The sequence below is a fragment of the Rutilus rutilus genome (genome assembly GCF_951802725.1).
Source record: "Rutilus rutilus genome assembly, chromosome: 17".
Lineage (NCBI taxonomy): Eukaryota > Metazoa > Chordata > Actinopteri > Cypriniformes > Leuciscidae > Rutilus > Rutilus rutilus.
In genome coordinates, this window is record NC_140230.1 from 16,862,980 (window position 1) to 16,889,491 (window position 26,512).

Consider the following 26,512-nt stretch of genomic DNA (forward strand, 5'->3'; position numbering starts at 1 on the left):
GTATATATAAAAAACGCATATGTATACACAATTGTTTAAAAGTTTGTGAAAAACAGTAATATTTGAAATATTGCAATTTAAAATAGTCATTTTCTATTTGAAACGAATTTAAAATGTAATCTATTCCTGATGCAAATCTGAATTTACTCCAGTCTTCAGTGTCACATGATCCTTCTAATCATTCTAATATGCTGATTTGCTGCTCAAGAAACATTTCTTCTTATCATCAATGTTGAAATCAGTTGTGCTGCTTACTATTTTTTGTGGAAACCGATACATTCAGGATTATTAGATGACAAGAAAGTTCAAAGGAACAGCATTCATTTGTAATAGAAATCTTTTGTTACATTATAAATGTATTTACTGTCAATTTTGATCAGTTTATGCCCGGTTTCACAGATAGTCCCAGATTAAAATGCATGTTTGAGCTGTTTTAACTGAAAGCAACTTGCCACTTGTCTCAAGATAATCCAGTAATGTTTTTTTTTTTCCAAGGCAAGTTTAAAAAAGCTTAAATGTCCTAATTTAACTAAGGCCTAATCCTGGCTTGATCTACGTAAGCCACATCTGTGAAACCAGGCCTTAGTGTCTTTGCTGAATAAAAGCATTCATTGAACAAAAAATTCATACCCCAAACTTTTGAACGGTAGTGTATACGTATCTATAATAATTGCGGTGACAATATAAAATGTTATCTTTATAATATCACACTATTTTCAATATTTATATTTTAGGAAGAGGGTCCCTCGCAAGAGGATAGTCATTTCCCCTGCCTTGGAACGTTTTACAGGCATGGCAATGTTTTTAATTCCAAAAAGATGTTTATTATTTTCTTTAATTATTCATTAAATTAACAGGATCTCACAAGCTTCACAATGCATATTATTAATCTATTTTCACAATCACAAGTGCCTTCAAATTGTTCTGAAAATAGCTAACATGCCTGTATGAACGATGAAACCATTTCAAAAGTAGTTAAATTCTTCATTTAAATGGCATTTAAGGATACCCAGACGGCAACATGGTGTCGGCCCAGATCCGGCCCACATCTGGTATGCGTGGAATCCACATGTACCAGGTGTGACGCTATGTTGCTGTCTGGGTAATTAACACACATGGTATCATAAAACCTACACACATCCTGAACCCTGATATAGCTGTTTGTTTGCTGCTGAAGAGTTTTGAATTTAGGAGCGCAGCCCAAAAAGGCCTAATTAAAAGGCTGAGCAGATTGCATTGGGAGGTCAACACAGAGGGACAGCAGTCGTAGTCTTAGGGGTCGTTCTAGCACCTCATGTTCTCACTCATCCCCGTGTAATACGCTCTCCGCTCCGCCTGCAGCCAGCCATTGTGCTCTTCTAATTTAGCCTTATGGCTAAGCTCTCTGATAACAAAGCATTCAATTAAAGATAAGCCTGGATTCCCAATCATCATAGCGACGCGGCCTGCTTTTTTCGGCCGTCTCTCTTTGTTTCTCTCTCTATCTCATTAAAGCCTCGCTTTCCCTTCTTTCTTTGCCCCTTTGGTCACTGCAGTATTACAGCACTCTTGGCATAGTTTAGAGGTCAAGACATCCTTGCTTTCCCGAGGGATTAGAGCCAAGATAGATGCTCAGTAGAAACACAATTTAGAGCAGGTCAAGTGGAAAGCGGATTTTTTTGGATCTGCATAATAAATGTTGCAGCTAAATCAGTCCGAACAGCAATTACTACTGGCTTCATGATGATAGGTGCGCTGATTGTCACATCACCCCGACTCAATTCTAGACATGCACACACATGCTGGGCCTCGTCCTGCCCTTCATCTAGGCTCCCCTAGCAGTCGATATAGGAGAGGCCAATGCTACTCTCAAAGCTAATGAGTTGCTTTCATGTGCTTAGATACATAGCTTAGATCGCTGGCTCTACATGGTCATGGTAAGCAGGTGAACTACCTATTGGACCAATTTGGACTAGCTTGAATTTCCATACTGGCTTGGTGCTAGTCTTAAAGAGATACTTTCCCAAAAATTCTCTCATCATTTACTCACCCTCACGCCATCCTAGATATATATGACTTTCTTTCTTCAGAAAAACACAAACAAACATAATATCTGTGAGTCCATATAATGCAAGTGGATGGAACCCTCAAAGTTGACACTTCACGCAAAGTGAACATGACCGGAATCCGTACGGCCCCAGTTTTCTGAAGCGTAAACGATAGGTGTGTGTGTGAGAAATTCTAATATTTACAATGTTTACACTACAAACCATTGCTTCTGTCTGCCTGTCAAACACAGGTGCATGAGTTCATGCTTGACATGAACATCAGCACTTTGTAAGCATGTTCTGAAGCTCAAGCAAGAAGTGATGCAGAAGCACAGAGGACCTTCACTTCTCACAACATGCTGATGTTTTTGTCAACTCACGAACACACATTTGACAGCTGGCTGAAAGTCATACTTTATGGTGTAAAAAGTGTAAAATATTAGTGTTTTCCTTACACACCCGTATCGTTTTGCTTCAGCCGACATTGATTCATCAACTGGGGTTGTATGGATTACTGTAGTTCACTCTTTTTTCTTTTTTTTTAAGTAAATTTTAGAGGTCCCGTGGACTTTTTTCTAAAAATATTCATTTGTGTTCATCTGAAGAAAGTATACTTCTGGAACAGCATTTTTGGTGGAGTATCCCTTTAACACCCTAGCTGGCCTTTAGGCCATGTGTCCAACAAAGCATTTTTAGCCAGCTGAAAAAAGTCATTTGCGAGCGAAATATTTCTTATTATATTTCATATTAGTACTATGGTAGTTCGGGGATGCCATCTACAGACAAGAATACTCAGAGACAAGCAATAATAACTTGTCCATTCTTGTTCAGTCATAGTACAAGTATAGGTGTGGTATTTTCACCACTCCTCCCCCACTGCGATTGGACGGCTGTGTAAAAAGGGACACTGATGAGCTCTGCGTTTTATTCAAAGTTAGATGACAAGAAAAAAAGCCAATAAAGCACTCAGCGTGGAAAAGTCGCTCAGTGGCTCGTCACACTGCGGTCTTTTTTAAATATGTGGCTCTTCCATTGTGGGTGATGCAGACCTGCCAACCTGTATGCCTTTTGCAGGTACACATTTTGACCTCAAAGTACACTGGTATGATTTGTAACAACTACACAAAAAACTAGTAATGCCTTTCAATTGTGCATGTGCAGTTCTCAAGTCAAGCAAGAAGCAGCAGCTTGAAGAATCAGTTGGAAAGAAAGGAAATTAAGAGAGCCATAAAACATTTTATCGTTATTTTACTGTTGTTCTGTAAAGCAAAATTATTATTAAATACTCTTTTATTATTGTACAGTACAATAGTATTATTTCTACAGTAGCCTGTTAGATAGTTTAATTTTAAATAAAAAAATGTTTTATAATAATTAATATTGTATAGTTAGAATCGCAGAGATTTTTTTAACTTAAAAATATGTGCCTGTATTTATACAGACAAGGCTAGTCTAAGCAGACTTAAGCCTAGCAGACTAAAATGCATATTTGAGCTGTTTTAACTGAAAGCAACTTGCACTGACATGTCTTATAATATGTCAGTGCCATTGTTTTGTCTCAAGATGTAAATCAGTAATGTTTACTAAGGCCTACTCCTGGCTTAATCTAAGCCTTGTCTGTGAAACCGGGCCATAGGGTTTACCCTCATGATATAATTGTTGTGTTTTTTTATTTTTTTATAAAAATTTGAATTTATATTATGAATAAATGAATAATATGGTGGTGAGTGGGGAAATAACCTTGTGCAAAGCGAAGTAGTGCAAAAGCATGTGAACTGAGGTTTACACTATTGTGGTACTCAAATAATTTCCCCAAGCTTGGCAGGTCTGGTGACGTGCACTTGATGGCAGAAACAAAGGCCATTACTGAAAGCTGCAGTCTCTTTAACAAAGAAACAAAATGGTGATGCCAGATTCTCCTACGCTGACACCTTTCCCTTTTGTGCCCTCGTCTCTTTTCTACAGATTAATGTCCATAAGAGGAGGAATATAAAAAGACAAAAACAGCTGTGAAAAGAATCCCCCATACACCTGTCCACCTGTTTCTCCCTTCGTGTCTCATCAATCCATCACATTCCCACTCCATCAATCAACACCAGTCACGACGTCCTCATAGTGCGTCAGTCTGTCTGTCTGCCGTAGGCCCCCAGCACTGGAGCGGGTAGCTATTCACTCCCCGGTTGACTCCAGGGCTAGATTTCTAGGGTGCGTGTGTGTGTGTGTGTGTGTTCCTCTGTTCCCCTTCTTAACAAATGAACATAATGAATTAAGAGAATTAGATCTGTATCAGCAGCTACAATGCAAAAATTAGTTCCTTATCTAATTTAAAGAGATTGGATTGCGAATTAGACCATTAAAAGGTATTCTGTCTTTCTTTCTTTCTATCTATCTATCTGTCCGTCTGTCTGAGCTCACATCAATGCCTGTTTTATTATTAAAGAATAATAGAAAATTGACATTCCTGCATTTGACCATGATCACAATTGATATTCCATGAGACGCTTCTTGTGTTAAATACACACTACTGTTCAAAGGTTTGTGGTCAGTAAGATGTTTGTGTGCGAGGGGTTTTTACGGAGGTATGTGATGTGGTTCTTTCTCAGTTCAGGATTAACATATGCTCAGGGTTGTTGTCAGGATGTCTTACCTCTGACGTTCCCGTGTTTTTGCTTGTAGGGGTGAAGCGTGGCGTGTGCTCCCAGATCAACCACTTCCCAGAGGATGCTGACTTTGATCATGATGGAGCAGAATACGTCCTGCGTAAGAGGCTGCCCTTTATTACAACAACAGAGTTTATCATGACAAAGCAGTTCTGCAGCATGAATGGAATGCAGCAACAGCAGTGTTAAAGGAACAGTTCACCCCAAAATAAAAAAATGGTCATTATTTACCCCCCTTCCCCCCTTTGTATTGTACCAAATGATTATGATTTTACACATGGTAAAGAAAATGATGACGATGATCTTAAATACCTATGCTTCTTTGATGTGACTTTTTCAAAGTGACATATTGCAGATTCACAATAATTCTGCAGATTCAATCCTATGCTTCATATCCCCTGAAATGCTCCAAGACATTTCTGTGCTACAGCTCCCTGCGTGCACGTGTGCATGTCACGCGCATAAATGCACACACATATATACACACACACACACAGGTTGGCATTTTGGTTGGTATTTAGATGGCATTTCCTTGCTCTGTCCCAGCTTAACTGGTCCCAGATGGGATGCCCAACTGCCAGGGGAACATTTTTTCCTCTGGGGCTTTTTCACAGAGAGCACAACGGCATCATTTAATTAACCAGGTGCCTCGTTTTAGCTTAATATTTATATCTAAAAATGTGTGGAAATACAAATGCACAGGGCTAAAGACCTGAACAGAACTGACTGGCCTGCACTCATCACGTCTCACGCTTATGATGCTCTCCGTCTCTCACCCTCCCATCTGTCTCTCTCCTCTGCTATTCTCTCCTTCCCTGCAGGAGTGGTCCGGGCCTCCAACATCTTTCCCATTCTTAGTGCCATCCTGCTGCTAATGGGAGGGGTCTGTATCGCAGCCAGTCGCTTCTACAAGAGCAAAAGGAATATCGTGCTGGGGGCTGGCATTCTGTTTGTAGCAGCAGGTAAAGTGTGTGCAGTGTGTGTGTACATGTATTGGTGCTGGAGTAAATGTCAGATTACACCTAATATTTGCCAGAACTACAAAAATGTGTTATATATATATATAAGAATTAAATGCAAAGTAAGCTAGACATATTCAATTATATATTACATTTATATAATACATAATTTAATATAATGTCTATCTCATTATGCTTTAAAGAGTATATATATCATTTAATATAATATAATGTTTAGCTTACATTGCATTCAAGACATACATTATATTACAACAGACACTTTCATCCAAACAGACTTAAATTGCATTTAATTAAGTCGCTTTGGATAAAAGCGTCTGTCATGCATAAAAAAAATAGTTAAAATTATAATATAGCATAATACGTTAATTGTCTAGTAAACTTTTTCTGCTAATATATTTTTATTGTCAAAAAAATTGACATTATGACCCCAATGTGTATCCAGTTTATACTGACAATAGGAAACAACACGGAATTCATTATAAAATGTGTTTAATTGCTTGTGCCTGTACAGAATTATCCACAATATTACTGTAAAATGTATCTGATGAAATCTATGGTAATATTAGACTGCAGATGCTTCTGAATCGTTGTTATTCTGCAAACAAAAGCTGCTAATCACCTGAAGCAACAACACATTTTGATCAGTTGGCATGTTTTTGACCCCTGATCTTTAGGCCTGAGTAACATCATCGGTGTGATAGTGTACATTTCTGCCGCTCTGGGTGACATTTCCCCAAAGAAGGACGAGGATAAGAAATGGCAGTACTCCTACGGCTGGTCCTTCTACTTTGGTGGGCTGTCCTTCATCCTGGCTGAGATGGTGGGTGTGTTGGCGGTAAACATCTACATCGAGAAGAACAAGGAGCTCCGCTGTCGCTCTCGCACCGATATCTTTAAGAGCACCACTCACGCCATGCTACGACTCCCGAGCTACCGCTTCCGCCGCAGATCGCGTTCCAGCTCTCGATCCACCGACCCTTCGCGCTCTCGAGACCCGTCCCCCGTGGGTGGTCCTCCGGGGGGTAAGAACTTCGGAATGGCCCCGTCAGCTTTACTCTCCCAGGGGCCCATCTCGGTGTCCACTCTACCCAACCCCCACTCCCGCTCCGCTCTGCCAGGGGGCGATATTTCCCTTTACACCCTCTCCCGAGACCCCAAACTGGGTGGTTTAGGAGGGCTGGGCGCCCCTCCGCTGTACGGCACGGTGGACCGCGCCACACTATACCAGCTGCACAACTGCTTCCCTAAAGAGAGCGGAGGGGGCGGAGGAGGCATGATGATGAGCGGGACGCTGCCCTCGCTCAAATCCCACAATCCGTCAGCGGTCCAGAATTCTTCCAACTCCAATGCTCCGCTCGGCAACTCCGTCCCGTCCTCCCAGCCTCCACCTTTCTCCTCCTCTACGGTGGAGAGGGAACGAGGGATGGGGACGCTGGATAGGCTAGGGAAAGGTGACAGAGAGAGTAACTCCAACACGCTAAATAGGAAAACTACACCAGTCTAGACAGATCGAGGGTTGGAGTAGTTGATAATGCGCAAAAGCGAGAGATAACGTAGACGGAAAGACTGGGAAAACGACTTAAAAAAAAGAGGATAACTCTCTCGGTATTGAAAAATGTTTCACTTTATGAAAAAATAAAGAGTAAAAGAATGACAAACATCTCATAATAACAACAACATTCATGTTTTTTTTTTCAGTACTGTTTTATAACATGTTGTTTATTCTTAATGAAACTATAATCATGGGATACTGTGATGTTTATTATTTTGCTTGATTTTAAAGACGTAGAATTTTCCAAGACGATGAAGCGTTGTTGTTATTATGAGTCCGTTTGAACTGCTAGCTCTTAACATTGATAAATGATTCTAGTTTTTAAACTAGAAAGACGAGATTTTGACTGTGATTCAAAAACGTGATACTGAGCACTGCAGAAACATGAGTGTATTGTGAGAATGAGATTATTATTATTACAACTAACTTTGTGAGAAGCATTTTATTTATTTTAATGAAAGTTTTATTTTCTACCCTTTGATAACATGCAATTTAGTGTGTAATATCTGTATATCTGTCTTCCAGCTCAGTAAACAGATCAGCACCATAATTGATGGACTGAAGAGTTCAAATGAAAACGATTTTTATATAAACCTACCATCATATTATTTTTGTTAAAATCACTGTTAGCAGTAGAAGTAGCACTTGTTGAATTGAAAATCTTTGTTTTGGGGCATTAAAACATTCCCTCACTTAGTCGAAGAGGGACAGATGATATATTTGTATAGAGAAAATGGTGATGACATTCAGAAAATGACTTCTATCCAAAACTGTGCTTTTCAAATGGGCGGGGACAATAAAGGACCATTTGAATTGTAAATCGACAGGTCTGCAGTTGGAGGGAGGCTGAAAAAAATACATTTTGAAACGCAAATGTATATTACACATTTGAAAAAAAAAAAGAAAAAAAAAAAGACTTTAAAATCCAGAGTACAGATATGTATTGGAGAGGGCAGAAAGGGTGGGCGGGGCTTTTTTGAATATGTATGAGGACACTTGTCTTCCTTGAGCTCTGATTGGGCTACACTCTATGTTGGGGCATGCCCTGTGTCATTTGTGTTTTCCCTCCATTGTGTCATGTGATCATGACAGTATCCCAAAGGCAAAGCTCCTCTCCCAAAAAAAAAAAAAAAAAAAAAAAAAAAAACCCTAACAAAAAACAAAAACAAACGTTCACTGTGCTGCACCTGACTCCCTTTGACCCGTCTGCTTCTCTAAATGAGAGATTATATATGTGGACATTCTGCTAACCTTTAACCTTTATCCATGATCCCAGCCAACAAGAGGTCAACACAGGACATTACATAATTGAGTGCGAATGGGCATCAAATCACAATCTCCTGTAATCGGGGGTCTTTTTTAATTCATAAAAAAATGTGAAAAACTACACACAGACAGCATTTATGTGCTTAGTTATAAATATTACGTAGTGGAGAATAGATATATCTAGAAAAAATATGGTTTATCTTAATGTGTGATAAACTCTAACACTGTATTGCACGGATTTTATATATAAAAGAAACAACAGACAATCTTCGAGTGATGTCATTTGTGTCTTTTAAAATCTTGATCCTTAGAAGTTTATTAACTTTATTAAAATGGTTTTCTATGGAAGGACATCTTAACCTCAGAGTAAAAAATATAACTAGATAATTGAAATAGTTTAAAATACAAGTCACATTTATGAGACTTAAGTTTGCAAATGTGAGATAAAAACTCGCAATTATATTAAAATAATGATGTCGCGATTGTGAGATATAAAGTTGCAATTAAGAGATAAAGTCGGTAAGAAATGTTCTTTTTTTTACTCTGAGGACAAAATGAGCTTTCATAATCTTATAATACAGTGATTCTCAACCAAAATTATTTCAAATAAAAGCATTAAAATAGGTAAAAATTTTAATTAACCTCCTAAACAATTGCTTTTTTTATCTTTAATTTTTTTTTAAAGAATGAGGATGCTCATGGTATTTGAAAACCTGTATATATGAGGTAATGAATATACATTTTTCTAGTTATGCCATGCTCACCATTTTTTATTGTGTAGAAATTGAGAGTAAAAATCCATATCCTTAATCTTTATCCAGTAAATCACAAACAAATGGGAGAGTCATGGGGCCTTTGAATGTTGTAAACAATGGAGGGCCTTGGAGTCAAAAAGGTTGAGAACCACTGTTCTAAAAAAGAAAAGAAAAAAACGACTAAACATGAAAATAATACGCTATTACCCTCTGTTACCCTCTAGCCTCCTTTTAACAGACCTTTAAGTGGTAATCTAGATATTTTGCAGAATACTTTTTGGATTGTACTACTTTTTTTGTGTGTAAATTTTTTTCTAAATTCCAGATGGGCAAACCATCACATACCACCCCAGTTCTTTTACTATTGGAAGACTGGCTATTGAGTGTTTTATTGTACCCACCCACAAACTCACGCACTCATTTCTGTTCCGACCAACAATTAGTTTCACTGTGAGAGCAGATCCTGTTTTATTCCCCCCCATTTACTTGGACACATAAAAAGTGTAAGAACAGCCTGTTAGTCTGACAGGCACTATTAAAGGGCTATATATACTAGCAGACCTCTGGCTTCAGTGTCAACCTACAGGCTCCAATTTCTCAACTACTGCACCCACCCATACTCCCCCCAGCTGATCAGGCCACGTGCTCTTATGCTACAGACCCAATACAGATTCCCCAAATTAAAAGCGTACTGTAGGACATGTCGAGACGGTTGCTCCAGGAACACACTCGCCACCTGTCATTTCTGCGGTTTGCGGATATCTAGATTGTTTTGCACAGGATGGAGGCTGCAGTTAGACTGGATGAGAGACATGCAGATTACTGAGGCTCAGACCTTTCCTCACTTCCCAAATGTTCTGACACTGTATTCACAAACACTCGGGTGGGAGGGGAGGAACGGGACGGCAGACGCAGGGAAACAGCAGCTCCACCCAAACCCTCGGAGACACCCAAGAGCGATCAACATCGAGAGAACGTCGAGGGTGGGCATAGTTGACATACCAGGATAATATTTCTCATCCACTTCAACATGATGTGCTTAGATGAGCAATGCACTAATTTTAGACCGAGCGAGAGGCAAAAGAGAAGGAGTGAGATTAAGAAACAAGCGAGGGAAGGAGTGCAGGAGACTGTCTTAGGTGAAAGAGATTTAATCCTCAAGCAAAACTAGTGAACGAGTAAGAGCGTGATGAATAGAGAGTGGCACAGACAACCAAGTGAAGAACAGATATAAGAAAGAAGGAGATGAAGAAAGTTCAGTGAAGGACAGTATCTTCGGTATGAGGACAAGGTGCTCTCATTTCGGCTGGAGTACAATATAAATACATTATTTACATAACAGTGTGGCTCAACAACGGGTCTGTATCATCCACATCAATACATTTCATTCATCATTTTTATACACACACATCGGTTTCATATGTATAGTATTAAGCATCATTTTACATTTATATAATGTAAATTAAATCTATGCATTGAAATCTATGATATCTAATCTGCTGATTACTTTGTTCATTGAAAACCCAGCAGAAAAGACCAGTATAAAGTGATCCCAAAAAATATTTGGACATTTAAATGCATAAATACTACATTATATAGCAAAATATCAAACCAAGCAGCATTTATTTTAAAGGGATTGTTCACCCAAAAATGAAAATCTGTCATTAATTACTCGCCCTCATGTCGTTCCAAAGGCTTTCGGTCATCTTCAGAACACAAATGAATACCTTGTTGATAAAATCGAAGAGCTTTCTGTCCCTCCATTGACAGCGACGCAACTACCACTTTGACGCTTCAAAAAGTCCCTCTTCAAAAAAGAGAACGTAAAACTAATCCATATGAATTGAGCGGTTTAGTTTTCTGAAGAGACACGATCGCTTTATGTGATGAGCAGATTTAATTTAGGCTTTTATTCACATTTAAATAATCATCAACTCACACATCAGTTATGATAAACAGATGCTCAAGCATGTTAACTTGACGTGTGAGAACCAATGAGGTTCATTCTCATGTGTTACGCAGTTTGAGCTTCCGCAAGAACCAATGAGGTTCATTCTCGTGTTACGCAGAACGTTTGAGCTCCCGCAAGAACCAATGAGGTTCATTCTCATGTGTTACGCAGTTTGAGCTTCCGCAAGAACCAATGAGGTTCATTCTCAAGTGTTACGCAGTTTGAGCTCCCGCAAGAACCAATGAGGTTCATTCTCGTGTTACGCAGAACGTTTGAGCTCCCGCAAGAACCAATGAGGTTCATTCTCGTGTTACGCAGAATGTTTGAGCTTCCGCAAGAACCAATGAGGTTCATTCTCATGTGTTACGCAGTTTGAGCTCCCGCAAGAACCAATGAGGTTCATTCTCAAGTGTTACGCAGTTTGAGCTCCCGCAAGAACCAATGAGGTTCATTCTCGTGTTACGCAGAACGTTTGAGCTCCCGCAAGAACCAATGAGGTTCATTCTCGTGTGTTACGCAGAACGTTTGAGCTCCCGCAAGAACCAATGACGATCATTCTCGTGTTAGGCAGAACGTTTGAGCTCCCGCAAGAACCAATAAGGTTCATTCTCATGTGTTACGCAGCAAGTTTGAGCTTCCGCAAGAACCAATGAGGTTTGTTCTCGCACGACAAGCAGGTTCGGTTGAGCTTCTGTTTATGTTCGCTGATCAATGTTTATATGTGAATAAAAGTCTAAATTTAATCTGTTCATCATATAAAGTGATCGAGTCTCTTCAGAAAATTTGGACTCTAAACCGTTTTACGGACTTTTTGAAGCGTCAAAGAGGTAGTTGCGTAGCTGTCTATATATGGACGGACAGAAAGCTCTCAGATTTCATCAAAAAGATCTACATTTGTGTCCAGAAGATGAACGAAAAGTCTTATGGGTTAGGAACAACATGAGGGTGAGTAAATAATGGCAGAATTTAAATTTTTTGGTGAATTAATCCTGCAAAGAAAGATGGCACAAAAAGTTGCTAGGTTTATAAATCAATAGATGTTAAAAATTACTTTCACATTTTTAAATGTGTCCAAAAGTGTTACTTTTAGGGATCTCTGTAGCTAGTCACCAGCATATATTGTGCTGATGTCCCCATTAGGCTTTTTAACTAGCTTAACTAGCAAGACTTTGTTGGTCACCAGCTTCACCATAAAGATAATTCTGGTCAACGAAGCTTACCTGCCAAGTTTTGCTAGTAAACAGCATGGCTATGATGGTTCACAAGCCACAACTAACTAGCATACACCAATTTGGAAAGCTGGTATTTTCAGCCAGGGAATCCCTGTTAAGCATCAATCCCCATTAACGTCCATTCACACCAATGACAATAACTATGACGACTTTAACTACAAAGTTTTAATAATCATTCTAAAGGCCCATTCACAAAAAAATATAACTATAAAGTTTTAATAAATGTTCTAATTCTATGAAAATAGAGAAGTCCCGTAGCTATAACGATAACGACACGGGAACGATATAGTCGGGATCACTTTCAGAGATGATAAACGATAGGCAATCAGAATCCACCCAACTATAAAGCTGGCATGAAACGGAAGTTGTGATAATCTTTTCTAGTGAAACAGCTTCTTGAATAAGAAAAATGTAGAGCGGGATTTGATTTCTTCCTTCGGGAATTGATTGGGCTGTAGGAAGTTGGGTGTTGCTAACTAAAGAGAGACAGATTTTTGATCAATTGATTTGATCAATTGATTCGATTTTTCAATTGCTTGAGCTCTTTGAAGACTTACTTAAAAGCTACAGTTGAGAAACTGCAGCACGCCGTTTATAATAAACAGAATGTTATCATGCGTTGGTGTGGACGCTAATATAGTTATCGTTCTTGGTGAATGGGCCCTAATTCTATGAGAATAGGGAAGTACACACCACAGCTACATGGATAACGACACAGGAAGGATATTGTTGGAATATTTTTTTTACAGCTGATAAATGATAAAAAAATATCGACAGCCAATCAGAATACACTCGACTTTAAAAAGCTCAAGCATTTAAAGAAGCAGATGACAAAACTGCAGCACACATATAATAAGCAGAATGTTACGCATTGGTGTGGATACTAATTTCCTTATATTTATCTTTATAGATATTGTTCTGTGTGAATAGGCCTGAAGCATAGATAGGATGGCATTTTTTTAAAGAAACAGTTTCACACTTACAACCTGCAGAAACCATCAGTCAGAAGTCAGTTTTACATAGCAGGTAAATAAATCAGGTTTCTTATACAAATTAGCAATGCAGATAACTGAACAATGCATAATAGCACAGCATGTTGTGTAAATGAAGCCTTTAAAGACAGTAAACAGATATGTTGGTCACTGATTTTATGTACAGAGCCATCATAGAAATATCAGTTCAAATTCAGTGTATGTGTATTAAGGTCTATAATCTTATTCATAAGCAATTCTAATGCAGATTATTGCAAAACATTATGAACATTAGCTTTTGAGAGTCCTTTATAACATCAGTTAATCTCCACAAGCAGCATAAGAGTATAAAAGATCTTCTGCTACTTAACTCACTGGCAGTCCTTCTGACAGCTAGGTATCACTACTGCTCTGCTGACGAAAACATTTATCCAGGGGGTTGTTGGGGAGGGAAAGCAACAGGAACATAAGCCCTCCAAAAATGAGAATGGCCCCAGCCGAGCCAACACACGCCACTGACCAGGACAGCTCGTGATGGAGAGGGATACTGTGATCGCTTGCCAATAAAGCCAGCACAGACTGGTGGAAAACAACGATGGACAACAGGACCAGGAAACCTGGGGAAAGTGGAGAGATGAAAGATCAATTAATTTTCGATTCAGCATGAAACATTTAGGAGCAAAATTGTATTTGTAGTTGATAAATTAGCCAAAAGCGCTTCCGACTTTAGCTTGTAACAGCTTGTGTGCTGTGATGAAGGGACATTGTTAATATATAGACTATAACAAGTTATATAAATTAGGGTGTTTTCTATATAATTGCATTTAATGTAAATTAGATCCATTTTTTATTTATTTTCAGTCTGGAGCTGCATGTGTAACCCTTCACCCAGATCCTACTCGCCCCGCTCTGTGCGGGCTTCGAACCCGAGTCTCCGACGTGAGAGTCAGGCGCTTTAACAAGGAGGCTAAGACTGCAGCCTCTAGCGTCAGTCGCTAGAGCGTTTCTTGAGATGAGGGAAGTGAGGTTTAACTCGCACAGCGAATACTAGCTGGCCTCCGATACACATGGGACTATGAAAGTTCCCATATACTTCAAGTGAAATTAAAGAATGAACTGGTGTGAGACTGTCAATAAAATCAGATAACAGCTTTCAAAAGTGAAGCTTCTGGAAAACAACTTCTCTGATCCATGCTGATTACGTAATGGGTAGAAATCTTCTCTGGTTCATTTCTTCGGTTTAGTCCGCTGAAGAGCTGCTTTATAGTAGAAATTGAAGTTAAACTGAAGCAATTCTAATTGAAAGCGGCACTGTTTTTTTTTTATGTTTTATACCGCAAAGCTGCTTGCTTTAAAGCAATCTATTGTATGAAGTGCTATATAAATAAACGCGACATGACTTGACTGGAGTGCCGAATTGCGGAGCTGGTGCAAACATATCCACGTCTCTATGATCAGATGCTTTCTTAACTGCTGTTTTCTCACCGCTGTTATTTTTGTTGTGTGTTTATTTTGTCATTGAGAGGAACACATGGAGCACATATTTACATATTCATCTAAATGATGCTCTCAGCAGTGTGGACGGCATGTTCAAAAGGTATTACTTATAACTTATTTTTACCCCTATAGTAAAAAAAAAAAAAAAAAAAACTTTGTTCTAACTACACCAGGGCCTTAAGTTTCTGACATATCTTCTACAACTCAAACTTAAGATTTTTTAATAAGCTTTTAATAAGCCTCTGCTTCATCTCGCTCCTTTTAGAACATTGTAATTATTGTTATAGTACTTTATAGATATGTTTTTTTTTTTTTTCGGTATGTTGCAACATACTTGTATTTTAATATTTTATTTTAACTGTATCTTTTTTGTTGTTCGAAATAAAAAGAAAGAAAGAAAATAAAGAATATCAGTGGTTACACCTGACTAGTAGCCTGGCTAACGTCAGACCAAGTCTCATTGAGACTTGGTCTGGGAACTACGTGCGCATTTTCTCGTATTTGAGGCGTGGTTTACGAATGCCCAGAGCCGTTTATTGGGCGCTATGAATGTCTATCAAATCGCCTGTACGTAGCTCATAGCCAATCGCTTCAATTATACCAGATGACGTATGTAGAGTGAGAGAAATTCGACGAGGAAAAAGACGATGGGTCAAAGATTTATTTGTACACGATGGCGTTTAGCGAATATTACCGTTTGTGCAAGATAAACATGAGGGTAGAAGGTAACGTCGAGTCTGATATAAACAAACTGCTTCGGTGTCGTCATCATCTTGCTGCTCCCTCCCCGTTCTGTGATTGGTTCCCTTTTTCAGGGGAAAAATTGTCCCATGGTGTCCAGACTGCCATAGCAGCGTGAATAGAATCGCGCTGCGAGCAAGGCAGTATGGGGAAACCCAGGCTACCTGACTAGTGAAGTGACCCTGAAATAAGGCCCGCTGTATTTGCCTGAAATTGTTATGGTTGAGGTCTGAGCAATGGGGCATAGTGCACTTGACCATTGTCAATCCTAGTCTAGTCTAGAACACTGACTCAAAGGACGCCTTAATAAAATGTAGCCTCCTCCATAACTAGCTACTTCAGTTTTACTGCAGATGAATGGTGCTGGTAAGTTTTAAAGTCATTGGATGCAGTTATGAGGTGTTTGAAAAGCACCTGAGGAAACGAAGCAGATGGTTGCAGGCTTGAGGAAGAAGGGCACACTCTTACTGAGAGACATGGTGATGCACAGAGAGCCCATGACCATCAGAAACAAACTGAACAAAGCCAATATTGCACCTGTTATATGCAAACCTAAGAGAGAAACAAAGGAAGCAGTGAGTTATACTTGTTACTAAAGTTATACTTGATAATAAAAGTCTCCATCATTTTATAATATAGGCAAAAGTACGTGGACAACCAAACCCAGGGGCATTTCATTTCAAAACCCTTGGCCTTAATGGCCCTCCCTAACAGCTTGCACTCTTCTGGGAAGGCTTTTCACTGGGATGCTGGAACATGGCTGAAGGGATTTGCTCCCATTCAGACAGAAGAGCATTAGTGAGGTCAGGGACTGATTTTGGCCAATGGGATCTGGTACATGTTCGGCATTCCAGTTCATCCCAAAGGTGTTCAATGAGGTTCAATCTGAGCTTTAAGCAGGCTGGATTCAATAAATTATATTACTAGCATCAGGCTCAACCAATTAAAATAACAGAACACTACCATAAAACTTGTGCTATATTCCAAGCCATCTGAAGTCATACAAAAGCTTCAAGTGAGCAATAGACCAAAATTTAAGCCATTATTCACTGGAAATCTTGATTGTAGGTCACTGGCATGCTTGAAGAGTAGCAGCAATTTCTAAATCATGGACAGACTGCTCTTTTGAGTCAGATCTTTTATAATGAATCAGTTCGGTCTGAATGATTTAGTCATGAATCAAACTGATCAGCATCAGATCAGAAGTTTAACAGTAAACTAACAGTTCACTGGTGGAAGAGATTTAGAGTGAAAAATAACTTAAATTTCAGTCTGTTTCTCACACAAATTCTTCAAAATGTGTCCTTTTGTGTTCCATAGAAAAAAAGGGTTATACAGGTTTGGAACAACATGGCGGTGAATAAATCATGACAGAAGTTTCATTTTTTTGGTGAACTATACCTTTAATTGGCCTAGCCAAACCTGTGCCCAGATACGTTTGGGTATACAGTGCATTTTGTTGGGGCATTCAGTAATTATGTAAACTGAAATAAGAATTGAACAAGAAAGGAGCTCAAGAATGACAAATTCTTCAGCATGTACACAGTATGGGAGGTGGAGAGCTGGAGAGACATGGAGCAGGGGGAGGAGACAGAAACACATGACTGATTTTCAATGAGAGAAACAGCGTGGAAGGGGAGAGAATGAATAGATGAGAGGGCAAAAAGGGAAATGACACGTAGAAGGCAGAGAGAAAAGAGGGCAGAGGATACAGTAAGAACTTACTTTTTTGTGTCGTTTTCTTAAATATGACAGCATTCTCTCCAGAAGTGTAGAATTTAAAGAATGTGCAGTTCGATTCTGAGGGCGAAAAATGAGACAGTGAGGAAGACGAATGAGGCAGAGGAGGTGAGGAATAAAAATCAGCCAGAGAAACAGAAAAAGGCACTTGAGCTCTCTGCTGTAAGCCCTGTGAGGGTCATTGTGTATTAATGTGTCGAGGACACAGAGCAGCCCTCTCACATATGGCACTGAAAGAACAAGAGACAGAGAGAGCGAGGCAGATGGAGAGGGAGGGAATGAGAGTGAGGCAGATGGAAAGAGAAGATGAAGGGCAGAACAAGGAAGAGAGAACAGACTCAGGTTAATGTATACAAAATAAAATCCACATTCACTCTCTCTCGTCCTCTGCAGCTTGTCTGTTGTCTACTTGTATTTCCAGATTTTTCTCTCATGTCTTCTATATTTAGACTTGCAACCAGGCAGCAGTCAGACTGCAGTTTTTCCTTGTGCAATATGACTGACCTTTCTGCTATAACTGTGACCCATCTCACATACACATATTTTTTCCAGAACTTACCCTCATTGGAAAAATTATTTATTCAAATTACAGCCCTGGATAGATTTTTAAAAATCCAATTAATTAGATGATTAGGAAAACATCCATATACACGAATACGCTTTAACTAGACATAAATAAAGTGTCTTTAGAAGTCAATATATTGTTGTTTTTTAATTTTCACATCAGTGAGCATAAACCTATTACTGACCTACAGTCCACGGCAATCTATTTTTTGTCAATTTGTTCGAGGTTGATTCAGGGTCAGTTCACACAGAACACATTCTCCGTCTATGCTATTTTTTAAGTACACATGAGTCAGACTGATGTTTTTGTCTTGCTGTTATTTCTTGCATATCTCAATATATGTGTCACATTTTAAGACACTGTCAAAAAAACTTGATCTTCAATTCAAGTTAAAATCAAAATGTTAAGAAGATTAATTTTTATGACCACACCTATTTACATACGGGTCAGGGCATGATTAAATTTGTGTTTTTTAATCATTTTGCTTTATACTTCGATAAATAAAATATAATTTAAAGATTATATATATATATATATATATATATATATATATATATATATATATATATATATATATATATATATGTGTGTGTGTGTGTGTGTGTGTGTGTATATATATATATATATATAAATTAATTTGACAGGCTAATTTAAATAGAGGCACACACAGTCAAGTAAGGTCACTGCTGAGAGCTGCACAAGATATGATTAGCATAGAGCTGGTAATGTAATATTGAACAGATTTCTTAAAAATGCATCATGGAAGTCATAACCGAGAATGAAAGCAGGTCATCTCCATATAACGTTACAACTACTGAGATTTTTTTGTTATCTCTTATTTAAATGGTCAAAGCAGAAACCAAACTAGCTGCCCTTTTCTCTGAATTTGCCTAATCTTTCTAACTTTGCCAGGAAAAATAGGCCAAAAAAAGTGCAGTTCTGCATTCTCAGCTAAAGGGGTGTCATGTTATGATCTGTTATGACAGGTTCAAGTAGAGAGTGGAACTGTTCCTTAACAGATCTGGCAGTCGGACCAATGGCACTGTTACAAGAGACATCATCACAGTTCTCTGAGTCGTACAAACTGAGGCAAATGAAACTCTCTGGCTCTCTGTTTATGCGTGTTGTTATATGAGAGGCAAGATGAATATCACCAACCAGAACTAGATAAACTAAGCCTCTCTTACGGCATCTTAGAAAGTCAACCGTCATTAATAATATCACTGTTTTGCTGTACGTGAGCTGAATGCTGCTTTGTGTCTTTCAAAATAATTATGCATGATCTGTTCCTCCAGCTAACCCAGATACATACATATAAGTATGCCGTATAATGTGTTCACATTTCCAACAATACATGATACAAGAACAATACATTACATTATTAAAACTCTAAAACTCTTAGTTTGTAAAAACACACCAGATTTTGTTTATGCATTTAGTAAGTCTAATCATTTCTTCATACTTCCTTATTAATTAGTATTTTTATCTCATGATGTCAGCCTCCAGTTTCCCAGGAGCAACGCATTGGTAGGGTGTGTATGGTGGCTATGTTGAGAATGGAATTCTATCACACTGCCTACTGAATTCTACACTCTAATCTGCATACAACTTTTTAAAAATAGTATGCAAAACAGAACACATTATGCAACAAGAAATGTTTTAAACAGCATTATGCTACATAATTGTCTACAATCTCATTATGCTGCATGCAACGGAAGTTGCCATTATCTTTTCTTCCCTATTGTGACGTATATCTGAGTAAAACAGCTTCTCGAACAAGTGAAAATGTAGGGTGGAACTTGATTTTGACCTGGAATTGATTGGATCGTTGTGGTTTGCTATTGCTGTGATGTCATGTGAGTGACAGGTCGTCCCGCCCTCACTACAGTAAGTAGGTCATCAGAGGAGAGATGTTGTTGCGAGTGGGAGGGGAAGTTATTTTAATTATTGATTACAAGGGCACATGAATTAAAAAATAATAATTATGATGTGCATGAATAAATCATTTATAATAAACACTGCAATATTCCATTCAAAATCAGAATTGTCCATTTTGATTTTATGGTGACTAATAAAATAGATGTGCGCAATTATCATATCTTGGAAACAAAAACAATTGTTTTGCATTTTAAATACTCATTTTTTAATATATTCTATTAAAGAATATATATAAAACTTTAAATAGTGAGTCGATTTAAGAAACAGATGTTAAAAATCACAGCATATATGTTAATATTCAAGCACATTGCATTGTGGGATGCAGTATGCATGCAGCAGGTCATCATACAGAAAATCTGCATACTATATCCTACCATATACTGCAGTTTGAGAAGTATGATAGTATGCTGTTCTGAATATAGACAGCTACGTTTACATGGACAGCTCCTTTTTTTTTTCAATCGGAATGAATCGGAACATAGTGTTTACGTGAAAACGAAATAAAGCGAAGGGGTTGATGTGCTGGTTTATACATCACAAGCTTCAAATCAGATTTGATTTTTTGACATGCGCACACTGCACGAATATAGTTTCCCGCGGTTTGCGAATACTAACTATTCTCCTATATTGCTTCTTTCCTTGATTTTAAAGAGCAGACTAAATATTTATCTATTTCAGGTCGACGAGCACATGAACCATGGTGCTGTGCCGTTTATATTTATCAAGCAGTAAAAACGCCCCTTCTAGCGCCCAAATCACAGTATCTGTGGATGAGAGTCCAAAGCAAAGTACTGGTGGACGTAGTCTCGTGTTGCCAAACCTTCAGACTGATGGCAGAAGATCTGGACTCCATCACTGCCACCCAAGAGGACGCCCGACTGACATGTAAAGCAACCAATCACAGGGCATCTAATGAATTAATCATTCAAAAACATTGTGCAAGTTTTCTGCAACAATGGTCCTGCGAACTTCACATACTTATGAAAATCCAGCATTTAGTTGATGATTGTCACGGTTGTGGCTTTCAATGGCTTTCTTATTCCATAAGTTTTGGCCTCATGATGGCTTTGTTTCCAGGTGGACCGTTAAAGAACGTGACACACCCGTCCTCCCGGAAATCCTGTAGAATTTAACCAATCAGATGACGAATTCGTGACTTGAGGCTGTAACTAGGTGGGATGTTGTCCTGCTCCACATTTTTCAGAATTTTACAATGACACGACAACAACAGCTTGCTCCACGCGTCATACATCATTACGGCATTTCTACATCATTGCATATGCGCAGTACTTTCCAGTTTCGGGTTTCAATCTGATTAAGTGTTTACACCACCCCTTACAATCCAAAAGAAATTTTAATTGGATTTGGCCAATTCATTCTGAATGACATGGTTACATTTGCCTTTTCTACTCCGAAGACTGTGCTACTAGTTCGATTACAATCGGATTATTAGTGTCCATGTAAACGCAGCTATTGAGTGATTGAGTGAGTATGTAAGATAGAGAGAACGAGTGCTCTCACCTCCAGGCAATTCTACAGGTCCACAGCTCTCTCTCTCCGGGTCAATATCTGTCACCCATAGTGTGCGAACGCATGATTTCCAAAGGCCATAATGTGCCATCTCACACGTCTGGTTGTTCCTTAAGTGTTTTGGCTCAGATAACTCCACCCAGAACTCTGTGCCCATGCCAAGTACCGCCAGAGTCACGCCTATGAGGGCGATAAAAAATGCCAGCTTGATCTTGCCCTCCTGGCTGTCACTCATTCGAGGGGCCCTCGGCCGTTGACCTGCACGCCCCATCTTACCGCCAGCTCCACCCAACCCTGCTCCTCCTCTCCCATCCTCTTCGTGTGCAATGAAAAAGTTGGACCACATGGCAATGAGAGAGGAAAACACCCAGAGGCAAAGTCAAGAAAGGGGAAAACCAAAAATGACTAAAGCAAAAAAAAAAACAGGAAACTAGAGAGATTAGTCTGGAGTTTGCTGGACCGATAGATAATGAGAACGCAGAGAAGTATATTAATAGAAAGCTCAAAAAAGAACAGGAAATGATAGAGAATTACAATGTTCTGTGATTTAAAAAGAAACCGGCGTGCCAGAAATTCAAGTGACAGGGGGTCATTTCTGAAGAACGTAGAGTGGGAATTAACTGACGCCTACAAACACGAGAAGGTTTGATAACAAACTAGGCAGGAATAATGGGTAGATGAAAAGAACGACTTGATGAGAGACATTGGATTTAGGCCTTACAGAGCCGTGAAAAGAAGATGCATTCCACGTTTTGATGAACCTGCAAAAACAAAAAAAACAAAGAAAGTCTTCAAAAGACAGTACATGAAAAGTAGCAGAAAGCCTGAAGGATAAAGAGATCTACAATCTAAACAATTTGCCAATGAGGTAGAACATTTTTATTCAAGATACTATAGATGCTTACTACTTCTAATTAATACTTGTTATTCTAACCTCATTTTAATGCTTTACTGACTTCATTCTAACTCTATAATAAGGTTGAATTTGTTAGCATTAGAAAATGCATTATGTATCATGAATTTACAGCATTATGAACAGGAATTATGGTAACACTTTACAATAAGGTTCCATTTGTTAATATTAGTTAACTACATTAGTAAACATGAACCCATAGTTCATGTTCATTTCAATATTTACTAATACATCGTTAAAATAAAAAGTTGTATCTGTTAATATTATTTAATGGACTTGAGCTAACATGGACTAACACTAAACATCTGCATTTGTATTAACTAAAATTAACAAAGATCAATAAATACTATAAAAAATGTGTTGCTCATTGTTAGTTATTAATTAATCCATTAACTAAAGTTAATAATGGAACCTTATTGTAAAGCGTTACCGCAATAATTAAATAATAATAATTAAAAAATATCCTATTTATGTTCAGTCATCACACATTAACCAATGTTAACAAACTCAACCTTATTGTAACTTTCTAATTTAGAAATAAAAATAGAACTTAAGATAAAAATATTTATAAAATTATTATTTAAAAGCATATTAAGACTTGTTCTAAAAATATCTAATAGCTTTTCTTTCCTTTTTTTACCCCACTTATATTTTTATTGGCAAACAAGACATTTTGCAGTATACATTCAACAATGCACTTTTCATACTGCACTTTTTTTCTTTGCTGTTAAAATTAATAGTGGCACAGCGAACATCCCTAATACCTGGAAAACAACACTATACCTTTGTCCTCTGTTCAATAAACAAACAGGCAGCTTGCTTTCAGAGAGAGTTAATATGGGTCACGATTAGGTCACATTGTCTAAGAATTAGCTATGCCAGATGCGACTCTAAGATAACAACACATACCCGCATAACCCAGCTCACTTTAGCCCAGCCTGTTTGATCTGTGCAATTTTAAGGCCTCATAAATACCCAAGCATTATGTGTACAGAGAACTATTAGATCTGTGGACAGAGAGTTTCAAGGTGTGCGGCGTTCTGCTATTCTAAAAAAAGATGTGAGAGCGGGAAGAGGAACAGACTGAGGGATGAAACACAAGGTTGATTGAGAATGAAGGCGAAAAGAAGAGCCAGGAGGAGCAGTAGGTGTTAATTCATGTGTGACAGGCCAACCAACAGAGGGTCTAAAGTCGTTATCACGGTCCCCGCACAGGGTGGGAGTACTACAGGACAAGGCTCGCTGAAGCCAATCATCCACACAGGAGCAATAAGAACACAACAAGGCAAGAAATAAGCATGTGGCCCATAGCCAAAAATGATAGCATTATAAATTATAGCACTCACAAACACGCCACGGCATATACTTATGAATTAGCTTATTTTATCTTATTTTGTCTTTAACAAAAATGAGCATTTTAGCATCACAGCAAAAATAAATGACTCAATAGTAATAATGATCATTTAAAATAAGTTAAGACATGGTCACTTATGCAAAATCACTTTATATTTAATACTTGTTTTCAGAGAATATATATTGAACTAACTTTATTTTTCTTAGTCCATAGGCAAATCTTTTTTTCTTTCTTTTTTTTTTTAAGTATACACTACCGTTCAAAAGTTTAGGTTTTTTTTTTAGCCAGTGATAGTTTTACACAAAGTAAAGTAACTCTAAAGATTTTTACATTCTCTGTAATAAGTGATCAGCTGACTTTACTTCAAAAAGCGAGGAAACCCATTGCCTTAAAATTAAGTAAACAAACTTCATGCATAATTGAAAAAATTAAGTTATGTGAACTTGACAATTCCACATAACTTAATTTTTTCTGTTACTCATGTAGTTTATTTACTTAATTTTAAGGCAATGGGTTTCCTCGCTTTTTGAAGTTAAGTCAGCTGATCACTTTACAATGTTGTTACAAAATGTAAAATATCTTTTTCACATCAATTATGCTAACTTTCTATTCCAGAAAAAAACACTACAACAACAAAAATATTAAGCAGCACAACAATTTTCAACACTGATAATAAGAAATGTTTCTTGAGCACCAAAACAGCATATTAGAAAGATTTCTGAAGGATCATGTGACACTGAAGACTGCACATCAAAATAGAAAACAGTTATTTTAAATTGTAATATTTTACAAAATTACACTTTTTACTGTTTTGATAAAAAAAAAAAAGTTTTAAAGAGTATAAAATAATTATTTCAAAAACATACTGAAATCTTACATTTAATACAATATGCATTAAACATAAAAATGCAAATGAGGTGAGAAAAATCAACTTAGATCCATATATTTAGCTTTAAGTCAATTTATATCAGAAAACAAGCCTGTTATTTCACAGGAAAACAAGCTAAAAATCCAGACTGTGAAATTTGCAGTGTGACTACACACACAGATATTAAACTAGTTCTTCAGTAAGTTTTTGGGGCCATTTTACAGTAAGTTACAGTCATTTGAGATATAGCAGACTGTCAAAACACTAAACATGACCTGGAAATGTAACGGGCTATAATTAACCCACCAAGATCATCTCCATCGCAGCTCTTTAAATTACCCCGACTCTGTCAAAACTTTCTTCAAAACAGTTACGCTTCTGTAATATGTATACTATACTTTGCCATATGTTGTTGCCTCAAAAGGAAAAAGTCTAGACTCATTCCTAAGGGGCTCACATCTCAGTCAAGAGACAACTTTGTAAGCAAGAATGAAAGAAACCAATCGTCATTTTAAAGTTACAGGGCTTCAACCCCAAAACTCAAACACTATATCTATGATTTGGACTCCAGAAGCCATGTATAAACATCTCTTATGACAATAAATTACATCCAGACCACTGGAACTGCCTAAACGTTTATAGTGTATCAGACAGTTAGACATATGCAAACATAACTAGTCACAGATTTAACAGTGATGTGATTATGTGATGCAATAAAATACTAAATTATACATTATTTTTTTAAATTCAGGTTAATATACAAAATCATTTACACTTGTAGCAGTTCAGTAATAATACATTTATACTTATATCAATACATCCATACATTTTAGATTCAGATTTTTAGAGAAAAATAAATAAATAAAAATAAGTTCGCAAAGTTATCAAATGTGCAATCACTCTTCCTGAGAGCATAATAAAATACATAATTTAATCAGCTGCACAACACAAAACTACTAAAATTAAGGTTTGTGTCACAGATTTTATTAAACTATGACAGTATGCATGTGTGCAGTAAGTGCATTGAAAAGCCATCAAGCTTTAGCAACAGTGAGAGCAATCAAATCCTGACCTGTTCTGTGTGAGTGCAGATCTGATGACTAGATACATGAAACTCAACTGAGAGAGTAGGAGAAGGAGGGACGCAAAGAGAGCAAGAGAGAAAAAAGAGAAAGTGGAGGGTGGAGAAAAGCGGGACTGGGGCTCATGCAATCAAGTTGAAGATATTTTGAATGCATGACAGCTTACGCATGAATAGATGGTCCAAGCAAGAGTATTTTTCTACGTATGAATACATTTTGATTTTTTCAGTGTAGGTCAGAGTTTTGCAAGTGTGCGGGAAATAAAGTCGAGTGTATGTCAGATGATCCACTGATGTTTGCGTGTGCGTGTGTGTGCGCGCGTATGGGCAAGGGGTCTATTTTGGACAAGCACCTGTTAATGACATTAAGAGCGTGGGAGTTACAGTTGCAAAGACAGAAAAGAGAGAGAGGACTGTTTATGAGGCAAGAGAGAGCAGCTGATAGGGCAGCTTCAAAAGTTATAGATGGAATTAAATCAAAGCAGATGTGCGAGAAAGAAAAAGGGTGAAAATAAAGATGGTTAGAGAGCTGGCTGTAAGACATAATATTGGGGCAAAAATAATGAAACCAAAAAGATGGTCACTAATAATTCAACAGAACTTGTTTCTATCCATCCATTAGTAGTAGTTTATTCACATAACGCCATAGCCATTCCATTAATGGTTTTAGATACAGCCCTGAATAAATCAATAGTATTTGTAGTCTTTGTGATCTCTTCAAAGTAATGAGCACTATTTCACTGAACTTTAACAACAGAGTATAAAACTACACTTGAGTATCTTATTTATTTGATGCCATTAACGTCAAATTCAACATTGTTGCAAACTGCTGATTTGTTTCCATGATAATGTTATCTAGCTGGCTAATATAAATGCTGTTAACAAATTTGC

The 26,512-nt window shown here is 37.8% G+C and overlaps 2 protein-coding genes across 2 annotated transcripts in view; one reads left to right on the forward strand and one right to left on the reverse strand.

Moving 5' to 3' along the window:
* Positions 1-8,337, forward strand: part of cacng8b (calcium channel, voltage-dependent, gamma subunit 8b) — a 29,134-nt gene extending 20,797 nt beyond the window's left edge. The window contains exons 4-6 of the mRNA XM_084435586.1: positions 4,704-4,787; positions 5,509-5,649; positions 6,342-8,337. Of these exons, the coding sequence (XP_084291712.1) occupies positions 4,704-4,787; positions 5,509-5,649; positions 6,342-7,171 (1,055 nt within the window). The 3' untranslated portion in view covers positions 7,172-8,337. The remainder of the gene's footprint in view (positions 1-4,703; positions 4,788-5,508; positions 5,650-6,341) is intronic.
* A 4,817-nt stretch (positions 8,338-13,154) lies between these two features.
* cacng6b (calcium channel, voltage-dependent, gamma subunit 6b) lies at positions 13,155-25,642 on the reverse strand. Its single transcript, XM_084435588.1, has 5 exons — positions 25,613-25,642; positions 21,397-22,166; positions 17,358-17,432; positions 16,047-16,184; positions 13,155-14,011 (listed from the first exon to the last, which is right to left on the reverse strand). The coding sequence occupies exons 2-5, from the start codon at positions 21,749-21,751 to the stop codon at positions 13,788-13,790; spliced, it is 792 nt and encodes a 263-aa protein (XP_084291714.1). The 5' UTR covers positions 21,752-22,166; positions 25,613-25,642; the 3' UTR covers positions 13,155-13,787.
* Positions 25,643-26,512: the final 870 nt, after the last annotated feature.

What these genes read in the sequence shown, in the direction of transcription:
- cacng6b (XM_084435588.1), bottom strand. Translation starts at nt 21,751, where the DNA reads ATGTGGTCCAACTTTTTCATTGCACACGAAGAGGATGGGAGAGGAGGA. An exon ending in TAAGAAAACGACACAAAAAA is followed by an intron (nt 16,185 to 17,357) that starts GTAAGTTCTTAC and finishes TTTCTCTCTTAG; the next exon opens with GTTTGCATATAACAGGTGCA. An exon ending in CATCTGCTTCGTTTCCTCAG is followed by an intron (nt 14,012 to 16,046) that starts GTGCTTTTCAAA and finishes CACTTTCCCCAG; the next exon opens with GTTTCCTGGTCCTGTTGTCC.